Below are 27,212 nucleotides of genomic sequence, written 5' to 3'. Positions count from 1 at the left end.
TTACAGTCACCAGATAAACATGTTTAATTCGTCACTAATGCAAATATGAATTCAACCAGTCACATGGCAGCAACTAAATACAGTTAGGAATATAGACATGGTCAAAACGACGCATCAGAAAGGGAAAGAAATGGGTTTTAAGTGACTCTGAGCATGGAATGGTCTGAATATTTCAGAAACTGCTGATCTGCTGGGATTTTTCTACAAAACCTTCTTCAGAGTTTAAAGAGAATAGCCCAAAAAGAAAAAATATCCATTGAGCCTTGAGTTCTATGGGCCACAATACCGTGTTGATGTCAGAAGTCAAAGGGGAATGGCCAGAAGGCTTCAAGCTGATAGGAAGGCAAGAGTAACTCAAATAATCATTTATTACAACCAAAGTATGTACCGGGTGCCACTCCTGTCAGCTAAGAACAGGACACAGTTCACACAGACTCACTAAAGTTGAGCAGAAGATGATGTCTGGTCTGATGAGTCTTGGTTTCTGGTGTTACATACAGAATTTGGTGTAAACGATATGAAAGCACTAAACCATTCTGCCTGGTATCAAGGTGGTGTTGTGTGGTGTAGCTGTTTCTTGCCACACTTTGGGCCCCTTAGTACCAACTATGATTTTAAGTATGAATGCCGGAGAATGTATAGCATGCTACACATTTAAATTCAAATGGTGTTTACTAACAAGTCAGTATAATCTCACCCAGACAGATCGCAATCTGTGTTCTTAGCTCTTTGTACTCTAGTGTACAATCTAAAGCCAAGCCCACACGACATTACCCAATAGCTTTATCCTATTTGGTGGTGTTGTGCTCTTTGGCTTCTCATGCTCCCTGTAGGCCTGCAGCTCCATAGTGGGCCTCTCTCAGGATGGTGTGTGGGATGGGAGGGTGGAACAGGTCACATCCTGAGTCCTCCACCTACAGGATTCATTCGCTTCACTTTTTCCATAAATGAACAGAAGCTAACATATTCCGTATGCTAAGGAGACAGAATTTACTGGGACTGTTTTGTTATACATTTTTTTAAAGAAGTGATTTTTTCCCCCGAGACAGAAAATTATGCAACTGACCTTTGTGACCTTGAAATGACCCTGTTATCTTTCATAAGACGTTGTTAAACACGTCCACAGAAACTAGAAATGCAGCTCAAAATGCCTGGCTAATCGCACAAACAGCTCTACATTCTCACAAACAGGCTTGCTCCTTCTCTCTTCAGAGGCCTAATCCCTCTTAGCACGGATGTAAGAAACGTGCCACCTGCCTCCAGTCATACCAGCTCGTGGCCCTTGTGACACCACGCTGGCCATAATCTCATGAGCAAATGCATAGCCTCAGATGCCACTGCTGGATCTAGACTTGGTGCTGCATACATATTTCCATCCTCCCTTAGCAAATTCAAGCCTTTCATTATCTACAGAAAAAAATGGTCATTTAAGTGTTTGTTTAACTGTCATAGCTAGTATTAAACTTTTTCCTCAAATAATTTATTAAGTGCCAATCAAGAAGAAGTTACTGCACATGATTTGGCCTTTGCCTGTGATTTCGAGGTGACATAACATTACCAGTTTGAAGTCATACATCTTAACCTTTAAGCAGAATATATGCATCTACCGTCATGGCTCTCAACTGTGAGAATAATATACTGCTATACTGTATATGTAGCACGCAGCCTAAGGAGCATCAAACTAGGCTAAATGGTCTCGGCAGTCCAAAAGATGTATACACTGAACGCTATTCAAAAGTGAATGAGTTAAAATGAGCTTTGAGTTGTGCTTAAAAGAGCACAGTGAAGTGGTCGTCTGCAAACTGCCTATATAATAATTTCAGGATCAAATCAGACCAGACCGGGACCGAAGTATACTGAAAGAGCCGTGTAGTATAATGTCTAGATGATTTTTTGCATTAAAGTTGACTTTAATTTGTTGTTTTAGTATCCCATTCAGTATACGATGGTCTGTTTAAACAAGGATGGAGATGTCAGGCTGCATTAGCATCCAGACAGCCTCTGCACCCAGAGGACTCTGCAGTGCTGAGAAACTCAGTCATTAAATTTGCAGTCGTTCTGCAGAGCTTCACTGTCTGCTTATTGGATGGGGGGGGCGGTCATGGATGCTAGTGAAGGATCTGTGATCCACCTCGCAGATAAAGAGTGGCGTTTATTTTATACAATCTTTCTTTTTTTTTTTTTTTAAATTTCTGAATTATGGAAACAGAACTTGCCATATTTTAACTACAGCATGTTGTAATTGAGATTTATTATTCACAATTCTAACCAAAAACAACTGTGCTAAAATAGATAAGTGGCTTTAGTCCCTGTGCACTTATTTTTGCCATGCCTGAGATAAAGTATGACATAATATTGATGCTTTCAACATTTAAAAACAGATTTCAAAGACAATTACTCTATGAGTATAAAACAAACTATGTTCTGCTCCTCCATTTGTTATACAAAAGCATATAACAGCTAATGTACTGTAGGCACCAAAGGTTTTATGGATTCATTTGCACTGTAAGGCACAAAATGATGAACACATGAGGGAAGTAAAGCAATAAATCATAAGATAAACAAATGAATGATAAATGATGAAACGAATGAAAAATGAATTGCACTTTAGTAAGCCCTTGAAGTTTGCCGCTGTGCCAGCCATAATTGTGACTAACAGTTATCACAAATGCAGCTCTGCCTTCATCCGTTTGATTGCTGTCGTGATTTCTGCCACGCTTGCTTGGCAGATTTTCTCGGTTATGGCGGCTAAACATTGACTTTTATTATTTACCGCTCTTTGTTCATCTGTTGTAAACAAAGGATTGTTGTTGTTTCTCATTTCAAGTGCCCTTCCCCCAGCTACCTTTTGTTTCTGAAAGCCTTGGTTTGTTGTTAGAAGCCTTCAATTGGAGCCTGCCAGGCCTGCCCCCTCTCCTGCCTCAAAGCTGGTTGTAGATGAAAAATTTATGACTGCTATGCCTATTTCATTTGAAGTGCTGCTGCTGTTCTTCTGATGCTGCCCCCACTGATGGTGGCTGCATCTGCAGTTTTCATTCGACCGTTCCCCCTCACAGCGGGAGTGCAAATCAGGGAGAGAGGCTGGGACGGTGTCCATGGCTTTACTTCACTGGTATTCACTAATCAAGGATTTTTTTTTCCTCCTTGCTGCTCGCGAGCAATTACAGGACATTGATTAGCTGCTTTTAGAAGCCACCCACACAACTCTCTTAGAACTATATCTGCATTATATTGTAGCTCTTACATTAAAACGTTTCACTCTTTTTTCTATTGTTAATCTCAAGAAACACCTGTGTAATTCCATCTGATATGGACACTGCAGGACTGCAAAGTAAACTATTTTTGACTGGCTACCCTTTTATGAAACACGCTCAGCTGATATGCACATTGAATATACTTCAATTTTAACCTTAAATTCTTTGAAAAAGTCAGTAAAATAAGATGTTTATTTGCAATAATGTAATACCAATATACATAATATGTAATTGTAGACATTTATTATTGTAAATAATAACATTTTAAATGAAGATCTTTTATATCAATTTGTTTCCCCTGCATATTAATATTATTATTGTTACTACTATTATTAAAATAATAATAATGATTTTCATGATCTGCTTCAGTGCCTTTAACTAAATAAATTAAACAAATAAAAACTGGAATATTCATATAATTTAAAAAAAAATCATTATTTACTCCCAGATGTTGCACACGCTGTTCAAATATGTTTATCATGTAAGGTTTCAGATGTGACGCTCACACCATTTGAAATGGCTGGGATGCAAATGCTTAGCGTGGGAAGATTTAATCACTATGCATTGTGTTAATGACAACCTCTACGCCCGGAATGAACACGTGGGCGAATTTTACCAAAACCTCTGCATCCTTCAGATCCAGTGTGAGTCCAAAAAAATATGTTTTTACACATCCCTTTGAACCGTCGAAATGTAAAAGAATAAAACAGTATGCTAAGGAGTGAATGAGTAACACCTAGAACACTGAATATGAAATTATCTTTCACAATTCTGTTCATGTTAGTAAAACAACAGATATAATGTCTCATAGGCAGTTAGGAAAGGGTATGTCCTCAGTAGGATGAGAAGATAGTTTGTTTTTCAATTCAATTCAATTCAATTCAATTTTATTTATATAGCGCCAAATCACAACAAAAGTCGCCTCAAGGCGCTTTATATTGTACAGTAGATAGCACAATAATAAATACAGAGAAAAACCCAACAATCATATGACCCCCTATGAGCAAGCACTTTGGCGACAGTGGGAAGGAAAAACTCCCTTTTAACAGGAAGAAACCTCCGGCAGAACCAGGCTCAGGGAGGGGCGGCCATCTGCTGAGACCGGTTGGGGTGAAAGAAGAAAAACAGGATGAAAGACATGCTGTGGAAGAGAGACAGAGATTAATAACAGATATGATTCGATGCAGAGGTCTATTAACACATAGTGAGTGAGAAAGGTGACTGGAAGGGAAAACTCAATGCATCATGGGAATCCCCGGCAGCCTACGTCTGTTGCAGCATAACTAAGGGAGGATTCAGGGTCACCTGGTCCAGCCCTAACTATATGCTTTAGCAAAAGGAAAGTTTTAAGCCTAATCTTGAAAGTAGAGATAGTGTCTGTCTCCCGAATCCAAACTGGAAGCTGGTTCCACAGAAGAGGGGCCTGAAAACTGAAGGCTCTGCCTCCCATTCTACTTTTAAATACTCTAGGAACAACAAGTAAGCCTGCAGAGCGAGGCGAAGTGCTCTAATGGGGTGATATGGTACTACAAGGTCATTAAGATAAGATGGGGCCTGATTATTTAAGACCTTGTATGTGAGGAGCAGGATTTTGAATTCAATTCTGGATTTAACAGGAAGCCAATGAAGGAAGCCAAAACAGGAGAAATATGCTCTCTCTTTCTAGTCCCTGTCAGTACCCTTGCTGCAGCATTTTGGATCAGCTGAAGGCTTTTCAGTGAGTTTTAGGACATCCTGATAATAAAGAATTACAGTAGTCCAGCCTGGAAGTAATAAATGCATGAACTAGTTTTTCAGCATCACTCTGAGACAGGATATTTCTAATTTTAGAGATGTTGCGCAAATGGAAGAAAGCAGTCTTACATATTTGTTTAATATGTGCGTTGAAGGACATGTCCTGGTCAAAAATGACTCAAGGTTCCTCACAGCATTACTGGAGGCCAAGGTAATGCCATCCAGAGTAAGAATCTGCTTAGATACCATATTTCTAAGATTTTCAGGGCCGAGTACAATAACCTCAGTTTTATCTGAATTAAGAAGCAGAAAGTTAGCGACCATCCAGGTCTTTATGTCTTTAAGACATTCCTGCAGTTTAACTAATTGGTGTGTGTTACCTGGCTTCATGGATAGATAGAGCTGCGTGTCATCTGCATAGCAGTGAAAATTTATGCTATGTCTTCTAATGATGCTGCCTAAAGGGAAGCATGTATAATGTAAATAGAATTGGTCCTAGCACTGAACCCTGTGGAACACCATAATTGACCTTAGTGGGTGAAGAGGACTCTCCATTTACTTGAACAAATTGGAGTCTATTAGATAGATATGATACAAACCACTGCAGTGCAGTACCTGTAATACCTACAGCATGTTCTAATCGCTCTAATAGGATATTATGATCAACAGTATCGAACGCAGCACTAAGGTCTAGCAGGACAAGCACAGAGATGAGTCCACTGTCAGAGGCCATAAGAAGATCATTTGTAACCTTCACTAAAGCTGTTTCTGTGCTGTGATGAGCTCTGAAACCTGACTGAAACGCTTCAAATAAGCCATTCCTCTGCAGATGATCTGTTAGCTGTTTGACAACTACTCTTTCAAGGATTTTTGATATGAAAGGAAGGTTGGAGATTGGCCTATAATTAGCTAAGACAGCTGGGTCTAGAGATGGCTTTTTAAGTAAAGGTTTAACTACAGCCACCTTGAAGGCCTGTGGTACATAGCCGATTATTAGAGATAGGTTGATCATATTTAAGATTGAAGAATTAATTAATGGCAGGACTTCTTTGAGCAGTTTTGTAGGAATGGGGTCTAAAAGACACGTTGATGGTTTGGAGGAATTAATTATTGAAGTTAACTCAGAAAGATCAATTGGAGAAAAAGAGTTTAACTTAACATCGATGGTACTAAAAGTAGCTGTAGATAAGATTACATCTGTGGGATGATTATTGGTAATTTTTTCTCTAATGATAAAAATTTTATTTGTGAAGAAGTTCATGAAGTCATTACTAGTTAACGTTAAAGGGATTGTTGGCTCAGTAGAGCTCTGACTTTTGTCAGCCTGGCTACAGTGCTGAAGAGAAACCTGGGGTTGTTCTTATTTTCTTCAATCAGTGACGAATAGTAAGATGTTCTGGCTTTGCGGAGGGCTTTCTTATAAAGTAGCAAACTATTTCTCCAGGCTAAATGATGATCCTCTAAATTTGTGACACGCCATTTCCTCTCCAGCTTACGAGTTATCTGCTTTAGGCTACGTGTTTGAGAATTATACCACGGAGTCAGGGACTTTGGATTTGAGGCCTTAGTTTTCACAGGAGCTACAGTATCCAGAGTCGTGCGTAGTGAGGAGGTAAAATTATTAACAAGATAATCGACCTCTGTTGGAGTAGCGTTCAGATAGCTGCTCTGCTCTATGTTGGTACAGGGCATTGAAGATGATAACAGTGGGTGGATTATATTCTTAAACTTAGTTACAGCACTTTCAGAAAGACATCTACTTTGATAAAGTCTACTCTCCACTGCTGTGTAATCAATTATTGTAAATGTAAATGTTATCAGGAAATGATCAGACAGCAGAGGGTTTTCAGGAAACACTGTTAAATGTTCAGTTTCTATGCCATATGTTAAAACAAGATCTAGAGTGTGATTAAAGTGGTGGGTGGGTTCTTTTACATTTTGAAAGAAGCCAATTGAGTCTAATAACAGATTAAATGTGATGTTGAGGCTGTCATTTTTAGCATCTACATGGATGTTAAAATCACCCACAATAATTATTTTATCTGAGCTGAGCACTAAATCAGATAAAAGTCTGAGAAATCAGAGAGAAACTCTGTGTAAGGCCCAGGTGGACGATAGATGATAACAAGTAAGACTGGTTTCTGAGTTTTACAGCTGGGGTGGACAAGGCTAAGCATCAGGCTTTCAAATGAATTAAAAGTCTGTCTTGGTCTTTCGTTAATTAATAGACTGGTGTGAAAAATTGCTGCCACACCGCCCCCTCGGCCTGTGCTTCGGGATTTCTGGTAGTTAGAATGACTCGGGGGTGTTGATTCATTTAAACTAACATACTCATCCTGGTGCAACCAGGTTTCTGTAAGGCAGAGTAAATCGATTTGTTGATCAATTATTAAGTCATGTACTAACAGAGACTTGGAGGAGAGAGACCTAATATTTAATAATCCACATTTCACTGTTTTACTCTTTGGTTCAAATGTGGATACTGTATTGTTCTTTCTTTGTGATTTTTTATGTTTAAGTTGTTTATTGCTGGTTTTTAGTTTGTTTTTTGTCTGTTTGGGAGCTGACACAGTCTCAATGGAGATGGGTTTTTGGGGGGGTGAGATGGGTTTTTGGGGTCTGTTCAACTTTTTAAAGTTGAACAGAAAATTCTGCTGAAAAACTCTGTCGTTCAGCGACCTTGGTAAAGTCTTCTTTCACGCATGAAGTCACACTGGTTCCTAAGCAACAGGTAATTTCACAACACACGTGCAGCAGCAGCTTTTCATAGCAGGGCTTCGAGCCCATTTAAAGTCACATCAGATGGTAACCTTGAGCCAAACAATACTGCTCAAAGCTGTGGTCAAAGCTTGGGGGGAAATGTCACACTTGTTACGGGAATAATTACTCCAGCACAATGAAGCAGCATTCGTCTTCAGCAGCAATGTCTTCTTCAGTGCCATATGAATCAACATTCCCCTGTATAACCTGCGGTTTCCAGGCACAGTCTCAGGTTACTGAGTTTAAACAGATAAGACAAAAACCAACCCGTCACAAAAGCTGCTTCCGAGAAGACCCCATTAGCTTTTAGAGTTAACAGAATATCAGCCAAAACAGCAGATCAGATCAGAATTCAGAAAGACGATGCCATCATATGTAAAGCTTATTCTGTTTGTCTAGTCAGAGTTTCCCAAATACATACAGAAGGGCGTGGCTCTCATACATGCATTTATATTTTTTGTTCCACCCTATGTGCCCTACACTGTTCTAATGTTATACGGACTACTACATGAAATCCACACATGTCCTCCTGTTTGAACATTTACTAAAAACTACAGTACCCAGATGCATAAATAAGTGAACACACACCCCAACATGATTCTCAGTATTGATTCTTTACAGCTGTAATCCAGTAGTCTGAGGCTTGCTAATACCTGCTATTAAAGAAGTAATGATGACTCGGATGATTCTTTTAAATTTCATTCATGCTGCAAGAAAGTAAAAGAATCATTTAATGCTAGGGAGACATCTCACTTTTATTTTGCTGGTCGACTCAGAAATACATTAAATACTGCAAATTAGAAGAATTCAGCTATCAAATGTTTGTGGAAAAAGGAAAAATGGTTTATTTCCATTTGCACTTATCTCAGAGACAAGCCAACAGCCTATTATATGTGCTACAAATTTTAACAACAAATCAAAATAGAGTATACGTCTGTAAACTGAAACACCACACACACACACACACTCGTTTTCATATCTTAGTGAGGACTTCCAATTGACATAATGCTTTGCCTAGCCGCTTACCCTAACTATTGAAAAAGAATGACTAATTCTAACCATAACCTAATTGTAACCCTGGTACTAAAACTACATTTTGAGCCTCAAAAATGCCTTCAAACTCGTGGGGATGGGCATTTTGTCCCCATAAGTAACTATTGGTCACCACAAGTATAGTGACATACCAATTTTGTGTCCTCACAAAGAGGTCTAAACATGTACACATACACACTTTCTAGAAATGTGCCACAACAAGGACAAATACTCTGGTTTTGGCTTTTGTGCATTTCTCAGGTTTCAGGTGTCCTCCACGGTAGCATGACCATCTCAGCTGTTTACCTCACTGCATATATGCAAGAAATATTTTGCAACACTTTATCTGAACTGATAATTGCAAAAATCTGCAATCCATGCAAAAGTAGACTTTTTAAAACACAAACAAGCCAATCGATCAGGTACCAAGGATCAGAACAGAAAAGACCTCATTCAGACTTTGCTCCCAAGAAACACCTGATATCTCATAGTTACAAAAAGTAACTAGGTTAGGTGAGGTTACGTAAGACTGAAGGTATCTTTATGGTAATATTTGTTATATGAGTGCATGAAAATGCTGCATGCATTGTGCATGAACTGTAGCCTTACCATCTCCTCAGATTTACTTTTTTGAGCTTTAACAGAAATAAAGCCTCTCCTGCTGACAGACAACAACACACCACCAGCTTAGTCTCACAGGACTGGAGACAAGTCAATAATTCAGCGCAGGGACTAAAATTTTATAAGGAGGCAAAAAGATAGTGGATTCTGAAATAAGGGCGGAAAAGCAGAAAAGAGTAGATACAGGGGAATCTGGGGGCTAAATCCTGTTTGCTTGCTCCTGACCCAGAGCAATAACATGTCAGAAGAAGCTTTCAGGGATTCTAGCTGTCAATCAGCGGGGCACCTCAGTGCAGGCGAATGGTCATTACGGAGAACTGGAAAGGAGCTATTTTCCTGTTATTTTCCATGGCTGGGGTTTCACCAGAGAAATCTGTCTAATGTGAGATAAGGCATCTGATTGCTATAGCTACACCCAGTCAACACTTGTATGAACAATAGAGCCATGGTGCATTGATCAGTGTCTGGAGCCCAGATGCAAATCACTGCGGAGAATATTTGAATGGGCGTAGTTAGCAGCCACTGACAGCATGAGCAATGATGTGTGATATTAAACTGGCCAGTAGCGTGTGTATAAATGACAACCACCATAACAAATTATAAAAGAGAATTTTGAATGTTTTTGCCACATCTAAAGGAGATTGGAACAAGATAAAGCATCATTCTCACAAAAAGAGGACATATTTACTAAAACAAGAACTCTTTTAAAACAATTTAAACCAAAGCACACGAGTAAAGGCAAAGCTATAAAGCATGACTTGTCTTACATTTTATGACTCACTCCCAGAATTAAAAAAAAAAAATCACAACCTGGCACCACTGAATCGCTGTTGTATCAAAGTAAGAACAAAGCTGTGTCTCTGCGGCACATGAGGCACTTTTACATTAAAGCAAACAGCCAAAGGCATACAATGTATAAATCCCGCTGCCTGCTAAATGAAAGGAGTCTTGCAGCGCTGTGCAGCTCTGCTCTCCAGAGTCGGAAATTCCCAGCAGGTTTGAAGTACATCTTTTGTCAGGAGTACAGGGCCCAGTTTGAAAAATAATGACGCTTTGTGGCGTTCCCTTCCTGTTGTTCATGTGACATGCGGCTAAATGGCAAAGTAAATGTTAATGGAGTGAAAAGAAAACCTCTCGGATTCTAAAATATAAATAACAGTACTTTAATTGCACCTTACAACACAAAAAGGCTCCAGTCTTTCAGGATAATTTCATGTAGTGTTACAAGTTACAAAAACAAATTGAGAAATGAGTGTACCTTCAGGGTCTGTTAAGCAAACTGGCCCTGAAGTGCCGCTATCCTTCCCCCACATTTACCTCACCTCCCATCTACTCACCGGGGCACGTACATGCAAATGACAATCTGTTGCCATGCTAATTAAGGTCTAGGTCACGTGAAAGAGAGCTGCGTGACTCCGCGAGCTCAAGAAGGGGTCTTACTATCATCCAATCACACTTCAAGCATCCCACTGAGGAAGGTAAGGACTGTGATGTTATTAAAAGTGGTTTATAAAACCTGTTCAAAGAGGGATTTTAGAAGCTAGTAATGAAAATGGTGACACACCAGAAGAGGTGTGATGTATTCTACCCTGCTTGTATGGGACCCACTGGGGTTTCCTTAATGGCCTATAGCCAAAACTCTCCGGGAAACATGATTCAGTTCCCTGTGACAGTCATACAGGGAATCAATACCATGATGTCACCACGAGAGGAGGTGAATAGCAAAACCAATGGTGATAATACATCAGGGAAATCAGAATCACAAATGGAGTAACATAATACCACAACCTCACCAAGAAAAAACCCCACCCCACACACTGCTGAAAAAAGATGGCAGAATACTTCTTTCTTCAAATATAGCAAATACTGAATAGCACATTTAGCATACAAACACTGTAGCAGAATGTTGCAAAACTGCTGCTTTAACAATAAATTGTCTTTAAGAAGCGCCACCTTTTCCCACCTCATCCATTCAGTCACAGATGGTTTTCAGATCTCAAAGAACTGCAGCAGTGCTCAAGCATTCACATCAAACAGCATTGTGAATAATGAATTACACAAGCTCTTTTCTTGTGTCAGACTGTGTTTACCAAAACCTTATTTATGAATGTTAGGATTCCTCCTTCTGTGACATGTGGAGAGGAATCTTTCGCAAAAGGAGTCTGGCCTGTCTGATCTTTGCAGGGGACCCATGCTGTGTGATGGCACTGCAGTCTGAAGTGGATTTACCGACAGCTTCTGACAACAGCCAGATTCCCGGTCGTCTGACCATTTGTGCTAAAGTAACATTAACAAATCATCACCCTGACCCCTCCTAAGCCTTGAAAAACAACCACAGCAGCCAGCTGACAGCACAGAGGTCACAATTGTACTGTTTGAAATATCATCTGCTATTAAATCAAACTGCAGTGCAGCAATTTAAGTGCAACATCCTGCCTTTCTCTTTTTGACCTTTATATATTTTTCCTCAAATAACAATCACTCCGCATCAAAATCTTTCCACTGACAGAAGGCTGGATGGAAAGCGAAACTGATAAGAACTAACTTACATCAGTGAAAGGAAACTAGACGTTATTACTTTTATAACCCAGTGAAAGCAACATGATCCTCAGTATTGATTCTCTGAAGCTGTAATCCAGTAGTCTCAGGCTCAATAATAATTGCTATTGAAGGAATAATGATGACTCCCTGATTAAATTTCATTCAAGCTGCAAGAAAAAAATTAATAAATCATATGATGCTGCGGAGATAAGATCTCACAATTATTTTGCTGCTTGACTTGGAAATACAGTTGTATCCACATTTTTTTAACTAGAATTTATCTCCTTTATAGTGAAATAACAATTAAAGAAATCATATACAAAAAGGCAAAATATGTCCTAAAAATTGTTATAGCATTTCTGTGACCCAGTCAAACTCATAAAACTAAAACATATTGCAAGTATGATATTTTGTTGCATCATACTATGCATGTTTTAGTAACCCTGTGCATCCTTTATAATTTCAGTCTACTGCTCCCATTAATGCAAATTCAAAAAATCCATTCTCAGGATGGTTTTTGTGATGGAAACGAGCAGCACGTTAACCTGTGTGGCCAAAGTGGATCGGTGTTCATGCAGTCACCTTCTAAAGCCCAAAAGCCAATATATGACCTGAGAAATACCCAAACATTGCATCAAATTCTTTGTGCTCTTTGTGCATGGGAGGATATTCCCCACATCTGCCGATAGCCAAGACAAGCTCTGGATTCAGCCTCATTCCAGCAAAGACATGTGAAAGTCAAGCCTCTCTGAACACACCGAGATGCGTCTGCAGACTATGAATACATTATTCATCAGAAAAATCTAACGCTTTACAGGCCAGGAGGCTTCCTCTTATGAAAAGTGGTCAGAGGCAGTCCCCATGGGACAAATGATGTTGTGCTGAAAGGCATTGCAAGACATCCAGACATTAGATCCACAAGCTCCACTTTAGTTGTGAAAAAACATTAAATACTGTGGATTAAAAAATCCAGCTGGTTCAAATGTTTCTAAAAAAAAAAAGGCCAGATGGTTCCCATTTCCATTTGTATTTAAGTCAGAGACAAGCCAACAGCCCAGTTTATGTGCTACAAAATTCATCTAAACAACAAATCAAAACAGAGTATACATCTGTAACTGAAACACGCACACACTCACCCACACTGTGTGCACAGAGACTCGATCCGTCTCTGCCTCGATTAATTCTTTTGGGCGAATTTGGCAAACGTCTCATTTTGATAGCAATTATGCTGGGCAGGCTGGGGTGCTTTTTCTTTTTTTCATTTCACTAACAAACCACTGAGATGTGAGAAATGCAAATACTCTATCAGCTCGAGACTGTGCTGCCTTTGTAGATCCATATTCGTTGTGTCTCCTATGGCTAAAAATTGTGACACGGTTGCCAGTTTTGTTTTTGTTGTATGGGACATCCTGTTTTCTGATTTAAAAGAAAGCTCGATTGACCTTTTGCCGAAATAAAATGAAAATAAAAAAGAGCTTTTGATTCCAGGAAAAAAGGTTAGGAAAATATGATAAGACTGAACTCTCCCACCCAGCAGTTTTAATGGTCATAAGTTAAGATTGCAACATCTGAAATACAATAAGACGCCAATAATCCACTGCTCACAGGACCCACAGAAGCACATCAGCAAAGCCTGTAAATTAATGCTTACAGAGACCACCCAACAACAACCCACACACACAGAATGACAAAACAGAGGCCAGGGCAAGGACATCATCTATCACACTGAGATGCATAACACCCCAACTAAAACAGACATCAAATCCCCCCCCTCTCTCTCTCTCTCTCTCTCTCTCTCTCTCTCTCACACACACACACACACAGCCATATCCCAGCCATACAGTACATACACACATAGTAATAGTGTACTTAATATACTGGTAAGTCAATTTAAGTGGATACATGCACAACTGTGATCTCATAATGGTATTTAAACATCTACCGTAAGCTGTCATTTAAGATAAACAGATTGTAAAACTCAAATCAAATTCTTGAGTGTTTGCCAAGGTGTTCTCCAAATGGTTATATAAAGAAGATTATTACGCGGTCGCTCAGACATGACCCTGCGTCCCTCCCATAAATTCACGGTGCTTGTCAGGCAATCGCAGCAGGAGCGTGATGGACCGAGCGCTGCAAACCGGCATCTGTGGCAAAGTGATCATGACCACTTTAATAACTATCAAGAAGATTTGTACTTGTCACAGGCTGCTTAGATAAAGCGTCCCATTCGCAGCGCTCATAAAAGTGGATATAAATCTTTCACCCTCCAGACTACCATAATAACAGCGATATATCATAACAGAAAAAAACCTCTATGATTAAAGTTGCCCTTTTTTTTTCTTTCCTAATGATGGTTGAAGGTACATTACCTGGCAATATGGAAGCTCATCTACAGTAAAACGGGACTATTAAAATCTATTACATGGCTAAAAAGTGTTGTGGATCTTTTTCGAAAAACTAAAAAAGAAAACCGAATCTCACTGATCACCGCTGTCAAAGCTTAACTCAAAGTACAACTATATTTTATTAAATTGTTAATGCAACATGGATATTCTTGATTGTTGTTTTGCTTCGTTTGGTCATAATTATAGCATTATCAAAGCAGAATTTTCTGACAATGTGACAATTTGTTTTCTTTGTTTCAGTCTTTTTCAGCCACCAAGTGCTCACCTGAACTGCTCTCAGTCCCCAAGTCTCTTTAGCTCATAATGATAAAATAACTGTGGGTTAAGGCTCGGCCTCTACCCGGGCCTGGCTGCAGGGTATGAGCTCGGTAACGAAGGAAGGGTACACTGGATCCTTAATTTAGTATGCTGCATAGGGGTGTCTGAATCGCTATACGTCTGACCCCTCACACAGGAACCAATTTTCCATGATAACAGGGGCGGCTCTACTGTGGTGGCATGTGCCGCCCTAAAATAATCTCTTACCATCCCTATAGTGCCACCCTAGTTTTGCATATGAAATTGTTTTTTATTAAAATAAGCTAGCATTAACACATTGAGGCTATGTCCACACGTACACGGGTATTTTTGAAAATGGAGATTTTCCGTTTTCGTTTTTTTTTTAAATCCCGTCCACATGCAAAAACCAAAAACGAAGGAAAACGCTGCCAGGAACATGCCAAAGCAGCAGGTGGCGATATATTCCTAACCGTGTAGAAATGTTGGCCAATCAGAAGTCTAGAAGCCTGGGTGGGAAAGAGTAAACAAAGATGGCGCATAGAAGCAGAACTGAGTCCTATGTGTGGAGGGACAGTAACTGTGTGTGTATATGTAAGCATTTAAACACTGCAGAGAGTACAATTAACAGTAATTTGTCTAAGTCCGCCATTGTAGAAATTCATTTCACCGAAACAATAACTTGGCACACAGTGTGACGTGAAAAAAAGGCGCACACCTTTGACGCTGCGTTTTCTCCGTTTTCCTCGTCCACACATAAACGCAAAAACAGAGTTTTCGAAAATCTCCACCCTGGCAGGAGTTTTTAAAAATCTCAGTTTTTAGTGACCGAAAACGCCGTTTACGTGTGGACGAAATGTACAAACGCACAGAAAAATCTGCGTTTTCAAAAAATACCCGGGCACGTGTGGACGTAGCCTGAGTCTAGCTAAAATTAACATTGAATATAAATTCGAAAACTGACGCCTATGGTTGTGCCAGAGCACATTTTAAAACAGCACTATGGCCATTTCAGATTTCAACACAGGTAGTTCATTGTTACATTTTGGAAATGGAATGAAGTTCAGTGTTAATAACCCAGTAAATAATGTAAATTAAATTTCTGGTGAAAAATACATCATTTGTTCATGACAGTGCAGATTTCTGCCATTTTGTGTAAATTTCAGCAATTAACAATTTGATTATTTCTAATAAAAAGAGTGTTAAACTTAAGTTAGACTTTTATTTCTAACTTAAGTTAGAAATAAAGGTTTTTAATCTACCTCATGTTGTGTAGCTTCCTGGGTTTTATACTTAATGGACTACATGTGTGTTTATTATAGGTTATACTGTACATAAAATCAAAATCATCACTGTTTTATGTAAGGTATTTTTCCTAGTTTTGGTATTCATGTTATTTTGTATTTCATTTTTGTATTTCATTTTAATTAAGCCAGTTTTTAGTTTAATCCTTGTGTTTCCGAGTCCTGCATTTGGGTCTTAGCTCTGCCAGCCACACAGCCACCATGGCAGATTTTGCTATCCCATCTGATTTCCATGCTACCCTAAGAAAATTTCTCTAGATCCACCCCTGCATGAGAGACCCTACCAGGGGCAAGTTGCCCCCAACAACGTGGGAACGCACAAACCCCTCCATCCACCATGAGAAGGTGGCAATTTGAGAAATGGGAAATATTTCCTGTTTAACCAAAGGGCAAGTCCTTAGGTGATGACCAGTGGGTTCCCAGATTACTAGAAATCCAATAAGGACTTTCTCTACAACTATAACTATAACTGAATCCTAAAAAAAAAAAAAATTACCATTGGGGTTTCGTGTTTTAATCATCACATATAATTACAATTCTTAACCTAAAAAGAAGAAGGTGAAGTTAGTATGGTAACATGCATGCGTGGCTATGTACATCAAGTGAATGGGTGATGCTTTGAAGTCCCAGATCCAGTTGTTACTACAATACATCCTAGGAATTATTTTAAAGTTAGCAAGCTAGGCTAACTATTGTCCAATGCCATACGAAAGCTAGGTAGCCTAGCTTAACAGCTTGCTGAGTGGAATATGAATTTCACAATGACTCCTCCAAACTGTAAATCCTCTCAAACATTAAATATACAATATTAGAGGAATTACTTAAGAAAAAAAAGACGTCTATCTTCATTTGTATGCGTTGGTGAAAACAGATGTGAGAAGAATTCAAAAATCAGAGTGACCCTAAATAAAGCATTTTACTCATTCTAAGCTGAGTAAATGACTTCAGTCTTTTGATCATCATATTAAACTTCATTGTGTATACATCAATGTGAACATGTAACTAACTGAATCTGCATGTAGCCTATGTGGCTAAATTCAAGCATTTTGATGTAAATCCAAGTTGCTTGAACCAAGCCAAATAAAAGGCATGTGAGGACAGAGTGGGAGGGGACGTGTTGAAATATGCTTACACTGACTTAATTTTTCAGAAATTTACAATTGGCCAACCCAATTCAGCTACATTGCAGCTGTCAACAGAGATAAGCAGTTCTTTCATGTCTCCTCAAATGTACATTTCTTTTCCCGCCTCGAACATGCACAAATCCAATTATATCCTAATTGACTGTTACAAGGCTCATTGATTATGACAGAGGCAGTGAAGCAGACTGAGCGGAAGAAAAATATCCCCAGTAATTAGCCTCATGTACCCGCGAGGTTTCACTAGCCATGATTTAACACAGAGGCAATATTTCTTAATATTACTCAGGTTACTCAATATGAATTGATTTTGCCAACAATAACATTTTCATATTTATGGCACACATACGGTAGTGCGGAGTGACCCTGAGCCAACCCGTATTTCTTCATATGTTGCTAGGAAAATAGGAAGTAGGTGCAGTGATTTGGTGAAACAGATTTTGTGCAATTCTAACAAGCGTCCATATTTGTTATGACCACCTTTATTTTCAACACAGCCTGAACTCTCGGCAAGGCAAGCTTTCTTGCCATTTCTTTGAGTAGACTTTAGGAATAGTTCTCCAAAGTCTGATGGTACTTTTTCTGCATCTGTAATTCCAAGTTTGACAAGATCCCAACACCACTGACTGAGATGCAGCCCCAAATCACGACAGAGCCTCCACCATGTTTTACAGATGGCTGTTGACACTCACTGTTGTCTCTCCTGACATCCTCTGTACATACTGACAATGAAATGAACAGAAAATTTCAAATTTGGATTTTTTCATGCAGCAAGATTTTCAGTCCAGTTCTTGTGTAGTTTGGCATAATGGCTCCTTGACAGCTATCTTTCAGGGAATAGTAGCTGGATCAACTGAAGGGCTCAGGTCTTTTTTACAAACACGACTTTTAGATCATATTTATTTGCTGTAGATAGTTTTTTAGGCTTGCCTCTTCACCAGTTGTCCTCCACTTGTCCAGTTTCCTCAAATATTTTAAGGACACACTGGATAGCATGCTGAGATACGCCAACTAATAGCTATCTGGGAGGTCACATTGTTGTACTATTTTATGCCTGTCAAACTGTGTTTTTAATTTATTTACTGCATTTTTCATAGATTAGATTAACTAAAGAAATTAGAACAATGTGTTCTTGTGACATGCTGCTAGTAACAAAGTGACCAAATGTTTATTATGTATAGACGCAATACCAGTTCATAGTCAGTGTTAAGTGTCTTAACAAACAAAGAAAAACAAATTACTCTGAAAATGGTCAGGTACAAAGACCGGAATAAAAATTAGTGAAAAGGCTGCTTATGTACAAAGAAAAACTTTAAGAGGCCTTAGAAAGCCTGAACAACTTTTACTTTGAAACTTAAATTGTGAAAAACTCTAGCTCCCTGGAAGCAAAATATGAAGAAATGTGGGGTGGCTCAAGACTTTTGCACATTACTGTAATAAAGAAGAGAAAACCCCCAAATATTTTAAGGAAGATTAAGTTTTATTGAGTTACTTTCAACTGAGCTATTTCAAATTGAAACTAAACTGTTTTGGAAGGCCTCAAACAATCTCCAGCGCACAGCACTTACTCCAATGGAGTAAAAAATAACAGCCGAATTCCGATTGACTTCTTATTATTTACTGATTTCATGTTTTTGAATGAGAACAGCATGGCTGCTTGCTCATTACTTCAGCTACAGGTTTTTTCAGAAGAAACCTGAAGTCAGCAAGTTAATAATTATGATACCAAGCTCATCCTCATGATGTGATTACTGTGCTTCCTCAAGAGCTTGCTCAACAGTATTAGGAGGATGTACTCACTTGTATGGAAAGGCCAGAGGAAGGTCATCTGTGACGTGTATGTAGAAGAGCAACTCTGGGCTCTTAAAGTTGCACTTGAGATTTCTACTCCAGTATCACAAAACTAGAGAAGGGAAGAATAGCATTTGTTTTACCCAAATAATTTCCCCTAGGGATCAATAAAGTATTCTGATTCTGATTCTAAGTGACTGCAGACATGAATTTTACTGCTCCCTGGTGTAAAAAAAATAGAAAGTGAGGTATGTTGTGAGTGTTATCAAAATCCCGAGGTTAGTGTAGGCATAACTCCTCTTCTCCAGGAATAACAATGTACTCTCCTCCATGAAAAAGGAGTTAATAATGACCTTCACAAAGCACCTAACTTAATAAACTCACTATACACCAGCTGCTCTTAGTAGATCACTTTGTCTCCAGGGAAAGAACTAAGTTGATAATTTTGCCCAGGAGTGCATCCCCATCTATGATGCTTTTACTTGGGTGAAACACAAACAGAGCCTCAATTAGTAGAAAAAAATATAAATAAAAAAAATTGAATGGTACACTGTCGGCTGACTCGTCTTGAATCTGAAGAGCGTCTCTTCCCAGGTTGCACAGCTTGGGCAAAAACTAAATAAATCAGATGAAATTCACAGTCATGGGATGACACAGTGGATGAGAATGGACCTCCCGTGCATTGTGACTGATGTTTCCCCAGGCTGACACATCTATGACAGGAACAATTCCCTCTTTGACCTGATATGTCAACAGTGCAAAAATCCCCAGCAGGATGTCACCAAAGGTCAGTAAGTAGGCTAAAAGCACCAATAAGGCTAAATAATGGCAGTAAACTAATAATGTATCACTTTATATATTGATTCCAATCAATAGGCACACCCATGTAACAAACGTTTTTGCACCGATTGCTTGTAACTGTAGTAATGGAAATATGCATCTATAACTACACACTAAAACTTGAACTTGGCCACATTAATCATTTCTTTATGTTTCACAACAGCTTTTTTTTTCTCTCTTTGCATGGAGCAGCACTTTTATGATGCTTTCATCACAACAAGATAGAGAGTACAAAGTCCCCACTTTACACTGCAAGAGCTGTTCAGAAAAAAAAACTAGTTGCACTTGAGAGTTATGTTTCTGTAATTAGTGAACTTCTCCAAGGGGTGCATGAAGTCTCAGTCCCTTCTCTAAAGACAGCACCAGGTCAGCACAAGGTAAGGTACTAATTACAGGCTCCATAGTTTTGGTGAACTTTGTGAGCTAGTCCTGAGTGGTGTTTTACTGAAGCTGCCAAATAGGTCAAGGTGATGCACAAAACCAACCTTGTTTAAATGTGCCTGATTTCGTGCTCTTGGCAAAATTGGAAACGAGTCGATCTTAAGCAATTGATGATTTTCCATGCTTATCTGGTGCTGGAGCACACCCACATGTGGTCGTTAAGTAGCTAGCAATTTAAAGATAATGAAATTAAGTTGCCACTGCAGATGGTGTAAAATACACTCACATTTTTGCTTTTCTAATCACCCTAGAAGGTGCAGGTTTAACTGCACAAAACACAAGCAAGGTTAGATTAGTCCATTGCACATGCAGGACAGTGGCACAGGTGGTTGAGTTACCTGCTGTCACTCTCAAGCTGAAAGTGCCTTTGTTTGCAAGATCAAACTCCACTTCAAAGGCATGAAATTTCTCAGTGATGTTTGCAGGAAACCGAATCTAACCGATCCCTGCAGCTGTCCTTCACACAATACACGGCAGTCATGTTCATCTGTGGGAAACTGATCTGATTTGCAACTACATTTTGGTTTGAACTGTGAAAAATGAAAAACATAAAAGGTGTGTGGAGTGTTTGATTATAAAGAGTTATGAATCATCTTCTCCACATGACAGTATTTAGGAGGTACTTTAAGGTGCTATACAGGTGGATCTGCCACAGAAAACAGATATATATGTATATAAAATTTTGGTGCGGTGAGTGATTGTGCTAACATCTTTTCAATGTCTGCTTTCCCAGATCTAACTTTTTTTTTGAATGCCTGCCTTGTCTGTCTTTATGATGTTGGTGTTTACATTGTTAAGAAGGGATTAGTTAATCAGTATTTCAAGTGTGTTTATTTTAAACACTCATGCTTAACATAGTTTCTTCCAAAAGGCTTTAGAGCTGACTTCCTAAACCTGATACAAGTGAACTGTCTGACTCAATCAAACTGCCTCTCTGTGATGTAACTGTTCAAAGCATTCTTTGTTCACTGACCCCTTTATTTGTCGGGCTAGTTTTTCTTTGGGAGCACATTTGATTTGGTGGCTTACTAAGCTTGAGAAACCATGTTTTCTTAAGGGTGTTAGGGGGGATATTTTGTTGAGTTTTAAGGTTGTGTGCCTTTAATCTTGGAATAATGAGACATGGAAGCAATGTTGCAGAACTGACTTAGTCTCAGCCAGCTGCAGCTGAATGCTGGAAGAGATTTCTGCAGACATACTGCACAGAATACATACAGTAGGATCTTTTGTGTATGTGGGGCAACATAGATATACAATTTCGAGTGTTTCTGTTTTGTTTTTTTTTGTTCAACTTGTTGCACAAAAGGAAATTAGCAGGAGTTGTAACGCTGACCTCTGACCTCGGTCACACATTCCCATGCTTTTGTCGTACTTAAGGCTATAGCCATGTAGCCAACATCTAGTTAATAAGGTTAATTAGATGGGAGCAAGGATGAGCCTAACTTTAGAGAGATTAAGCTTCTGTTGATATTCTACATTCCTTATTGAAAGTAATGACAAATAAGAGCGACTGCTGTGATTATTGTTGATTATACTGCTTCTAATGAAGTACAGCAACATCACCTGAACCTGTGTCGTTGCCATTGTGATGTCACCTGTCATAGCATAGCCACATTTTGATATTTTGAGTAAACCTGCTTTGTACCTGGATTTAATGTTTACAGAAGAATTGTCTTGATTAGGGAGTCATGACAACCTGCTGCCATGGGTTGAACTAGGTCATGTGAAACAGGCAAAAACTCAGGTATAAATCAATAAATATTATTATTTTAGACCTTCAACCATAGACTATATTCATTCTTGATTTATTTGTTCTTATTTTTTAAAAGACCGATCAGCCACTTGCTTCAAACTTGAAGGAAATGTGCAAAAGCAACCAATACAATAACTTCTACATATTTTTGGATCACTTGACCCAATCCAAGAGTTTCGGTTTATAATGGAAAACCAAAAAGAAAAGAAGGAACTCATCATGAAAAGACTGAAACAGCAAATGTCCGACATCCCTGCTTGACAAATAACTTACAGCTATTGGATAATAAATTATTAAAAGCATCAGTGATGGTTTCTGTTTGCCCAACAAATCAGGTATTCAGTTATTTAGGAATAAGGAGAAGAAGGAGAAATGAAAGTCAGTCAGAAAGAAAGTCATTTTTTTCAAACCTCTATCAAATGATTTTTTAAAATATATTAACAATGTGATAATTTAACTATGTGCAGTAGTAACTGAATTCAAAGATATGTGAAAGGCAATTAATATTTATATTCTGAACTTTACTGACCATTGTAGATCCATACAAGAAACCCTTTTTTGTATATTATTCATCTGTCAAAGACACCACTGGTATGTTAAAAAAAAAAAAAAAGCTCAGATGAAATTTCTATCTTCTGGGCACATTGACAGTAACTCATTCACCATCACATATATACTTGCATGAACACATTTCCTCCTTTCTCATTATGTTTTGTGATCCTTATCAGGACAACTTGCAACACTGTTTGGACATAACTTTCAAATATTTTAAAATAACTTGATATCAGTATGGAGGCTAAAGATGCACATATCTGATTAAGAAACTTGTCGTCACATAAATATGTACTAGGACATGCTATCTTAAATTATGTGCAGAAGACAAAGTACTGAGGTAAATCAACCCCTCCTTGATCCTTATCATGCTGAAGGTGCAGAGTTATGCGAGGTGATGTGAGGATACACCTTAGTGACTGTACTGAAACCCTTCCATTCTGCTTTCCTTGTTCCATGCTGCAATGGTGGGTTTCCTGGATTTAGTTTGGGTAACCTTTTGCAAATGCACCTGAACCATGACTGAAAGGAACAACACCTGAATTTCCATGTTATCAACGTGGAACTCTGATTGCTCTGATAGAAAAGGCTCATAGCTCCCAGCTACCCACATAGTCCCAGCTGGAGATTTATAACTCTGCACACCTGACCACTGCAGTCACCAGCCACAGGTCCAATAACACAACTCCAAAAGTAGATGTAATCCCTGTAAGCCACAGGTGGCCTTACAGATTGGCTACCCAGATCTCCACATTTTTCCCTTCTTTCACACCCTGCCCCCCTCTCGCTCTCTTCCCCAGGCTCTTGGTGCGGTGGTAACCCTGAGCTGAAATAGGGCCTTTGGAAGGTAGAGGCAACGCGCTGCAGCCAGGACCTGTCACATTACTCTCAGCTCCACAGTGGGACCAGGTCACCTGAATGCAGTGAAGGAGGGTAGCACAGTCTGAGTGCAAGTAGACCAAACACAGGGAAACAAGGACACTTGCAGCAGTAACTGAGTCCAGCGTGGGATTTGGAAGACATTTTTGCCTTGGAGACAAGGTGATCACAGCTGTGTGCCACTTTGTGGTTAAAAGAACTCCAGATCTTTTGTAAGACGTGGGACTCTTGATAAAGAGAAGTCGCAATGGACTATGACTACCCAGAATTGGATCCACTGCCATCCAAAATTGAACCAGAGTAAGTAAAGTCTTAAGATTTAAGTTGAATTCTTTCAAGTTAATGCTATTTTACTTTTAATGCTTTTAAATGCTTAAAATTAGTCTGCACTTTGATGTTTATTAGTAGTTCTTAAAACTTTCTCTGAGGGTGAACAATGTCTCTGTGAGATTCTCCTCTCATTGAGATATTAGGTGACACTTGGCACACTTCTACAGTGCTAGTGCCAGCGTCAGTGTGTGGTCTTCTTTCAGTTCTTATTATTTATCATGTCGAGGCTGTATCCTTTTCATCTTTTGAGGTTGTAGGCTGTCCTGGAAATGCCTGTGGAACTTATTGCAAAAACATTAGACTTTTTAAACATTTGTCTGTATGTATATTTCACACCCAAAATGTTACCAAGTTGCACTGTACCGCTTAAAGATCCATGACGTATCCCACAGTGAAGCTTTTTCCTCTTAGCTCCTTTTGTCCAAATTGCTTTTCTATGTTGTTAATATCCATTATGTTTTCACTGGTACGGGGTAGTGAATAAAAGAAATTATACCTCCAGATGAACAACACGAATGAAGTATGGTGGAAGAAGCTGCCATGTTTAGCTAAAAAGCCATTTTGCTGTTGTAAAAAAATAATACTGTATTGAGTTGTAGCTAGTCTTGGGCCACTAATATAGCTCCCTGGCAGTTTATGAAGTATAAAATATCCTGCTGCATCACTGAGAGCTGGCTATAATTTAATTTTTTCACATTGTTATAAAATAGCAAGTTAGGAATTCACAGATTGTTTAGGAAATATTGAAACATCTATTCTGGAAGCTGCCATCTTTATGCTCACAGATGATAAAGTAAGTGGTTGATGTGTGAGGCCTTCTCTGAATTGTAATTACAACCCCATGACCAGGCATTCCTGCTCTTCTAGAGCACAGGAACATGAACATAGGCATTTGTTGTTTCCCCGTCACGCCGATACCAATCCGTTTAACATGCAAATCTCTGCTGCGGGATTTCAGCTGCAGAGCTTCCAACCACAAATGGCTCTGATAGTGAAAGTGTGAAAAGGTTAATGAGGTATACTGAAGGTCAGTGCAGTGACTCAGAAGCCTTCAGTTTTCAGATTATTTTACTCACGTGAATGTTTTGCTCCATTTTTTTTTAGAGTAATCCCTCCCTGTGACCCTACAGCTGATGACAGGCTCTATCATATATGCATCACTGTGATATCTGTAAGTCCACAGTCTTCTTGATTAATATGACATCACATTAAACTGTCCTGTATATTACATCGTGTTGTCAGGCATATGGTGTCTGTAATGATGTGCCACACTGAGACATCAAGGTTTGCGTTTCTTTCGTTTCTAATTGCATTCAAGTTTTAAAAATGTACAAAAATGTTGGTTTGAATGAAGTTTTGTGAACCTTTTGGCAATGATCCCAGGAACAAATAATCCTGTTATGTGATCACAAGCGTGATCCATATTGGAAAATTGTTTTTGCCTAATGTTTTGCTGCTTATTAAACGCTGCACTTACACGAATAATAAAAAGAAAGCTATTTGTAGCCCACATTCTGACTAAACTGAGATATAATTTTTCAAATTTAGAAGTTGTTAAGCACTACATTACAAAACGTTTGTATAATCACTGAACACAGATTTGCCATTTTAGGTTTAATGACAAGTACATTTGTGTTTTCATGATGAAGTTCCTTCATTAACTGATTATGGATGGTCTCTGTAGTTGGTCCAGACTTATAGTCTACCCCCCTCTCCCCAGTTCTGTTTTGTAAATGTGTCTCAGGTCATGACAGGTCATTGAACTTCATTCAAGCAACATTCTTGGGGAGCATTAGTCAGACGCTGGTGTTTGGCCTTTTGTATCATAGACACCCCATCATTTTTCCTCTTTTTTAGCCTGATGCAGAATGAAGCATAAGCTGCATAGTGGGCTGTAGTGAGCTATGGTAGGCTAACTGAGGCCTATTCTCCTTTTAGCTTGTTGTCATGCTGATTCTGGCAGTGTTGGCAAGGCGCATGAAGGTCGGCGACAGACAGAAAGGACTCCCAGGTTTACTCAGGTGAGCCTCACTTTACTTTATCTTACAGTTTCATCAACTTTGTGGTTAAAGGTGAAATTGAAAATCCATTTTTACAGACACATCCTGTACCCTACTATTACTCTCATCCAGATTTTCAGTCTACCTGTCTATTGGCTTCCATCTATTTAACAGTTATATGAAGCTTTATGTGCAGAAGCTACAGCAGAATCTATTGTAGGGATAATTTGGCATTTGAGGTGAGTTTTAAATGTAGCAGGTGCTAATTGTGTTTATTAGCTTTGGGTCAGACCATAAATCAATTGGAAACATGGTTTAGTTTGTTTGTCACTTTATTTATTAATTAAATCTCAAGTCAACATGACATTCAGTTATCCCCCATTTCTGCTGTTCATTGGTCAGTGACTAAAACTATGGCAAAAACCTGAACTGGATTCAGGCGAGAACATTCAAGTGATCCGTTTGAAACTTTAGGTTAAAACTCTAAAAATTAAAGCCTTATTTTCATGCTACATGAATTAGAAAATTCTCTGTCTCTATCTTCTCTAACTGAGCTGTCATTTTTTTAAAGTTTTCTAGTGAAAACTTAAAAGTGTTCCTTTTAAGTTTCATCATTTCTCACTTGATCTGTTGAACTGTTTTATCCAAATGTGAGGAGGATGGCAAGTGAGCTCTAAATACCTGCTGCTTTATTCACAGTCCGGTGAACTTCCTGGACCATACGCAGCACAAGGGCTTGGCAGTGGCTGTGTTTGGAGTGGTCTTGTGCAAACTGTGGGGCCTGCTCATATCGCCAAACCCTCTCCCCTTCACAACAGACACCGTGAACAAACGTGAGGTCGTCTTGATCATCCCAGCAAACAATTTTAACATTTCCTTGTCCCATAACTTTGTGAGTTATCTTAGCAGTTAAAACCAATAGAATGACGTGTCTCCATACACAAAAATAGTGTTAAATGTCTGCCTTATATAACTGGATTATTTTGCTCCTATGTTATTTTAAACTCAGGAGTTTGATTGTAAGCTTCGCAAGAAGCTTTGTGTCTGAAAGTACATAACAAAGGACTGCAGGCAGCTGGTCCCCTGCAACGTTACACAATCCCTAAACAGTAGAGGGTTCAGCAGAGTAAGAAATGCAGCCTAAATCAACTATAGTTTCAGCAATAGTTTTGGTGTGTGGTATGGTGCAATAAGAGTTGTAGCTCTTCAAACTTATAATGTGTCATATGGTTTAATAAAACATAGATAAGTGCATTTTTCTCTTTATACTCTTGGTCTTCTCACATTTCTGTTGTATTTGCAGAGAACTGGGTGATTCTGGGAGTCTTCTTTTACCCCGCGCTATACTACCCTCTCCTGGCATGTGGCACTTTACATAACAAAGTTGGCTATGTACTCGGTAGCCTCTTGTCTTGGACACACTTTGGTGTTCTGGTATGGCAGATAATTGACTGCCCAAAAACACCAGTGGTAAGCACAGATCACTTTCATTGTCATAATTAGCTCCAGTTCATTTATAAGTGGTTTATTTTCTTACAATGAATCTGCTCCAGGATTCAG

General features: G+C 39.0%; 1 protein-coding gene across 2 annotated transcripts in view; it reads left to right on the top strand.

Annotated features, from left to right (window-relative positions):
- stra6 (signaling receptor and transporter of retinol STRA6) overlaps positions 1-27,212 on the top strand; it is a 63,323-nt gene that overhangs the window by 28,064 nt on the left and 8,047 nt on the right. Inside the window, exons 1-6 of one of the 2 annotated variants that reach the window (XM_031747296.2) lie at positions 19,940-20,074; positions 23,244-23,622; positions 24,757-24,823; positions 25,591-25,673; positions 26,352-26,485; positions 26,956-27,122. In XM_031747296.2, the coding sequence (XP_031603156.1) occupies positions 23,570-23,622; positions 24,757-24,823; positions 25,591-25,673; positions 26,352-26,485; positions 26,956-27,122 (504 nt within the window). In that variant the 5' untranslated portion in view covers positions 19,940-20,074; positions 23,244-23,569. Of the gene's footprint in view, positions 1-19,939; positions 20,075-23,243; positions 23,623-24,756; positions 24,824-25,590; positions 25,674-26,351; positions 26,486-26,955; positions 27,123-27,212 lie in introns of those variants that run through there. The other variant, XM_039615207.1, reaches the window with a different exon arrangement.

The sequence above is a fragment of the Oreochromis aureus genome, linkage group 7, assembly GCF_013358895.1.
Source record: "Oreochromis aureus strain Israel breed Guangdong linkage group 7, ZZ_aureus, whole genome shotgun sequence".
Taxonomy (NCBI): Eukaryota; Metazoa; Chordata; class Actinopteri; order Cichliformes; family Cichlidae; genus Oreochromis; species Oreochromis aureus.
This window is presented reverse-complemented; position numbering and strand designations above follow the sequence as displayed.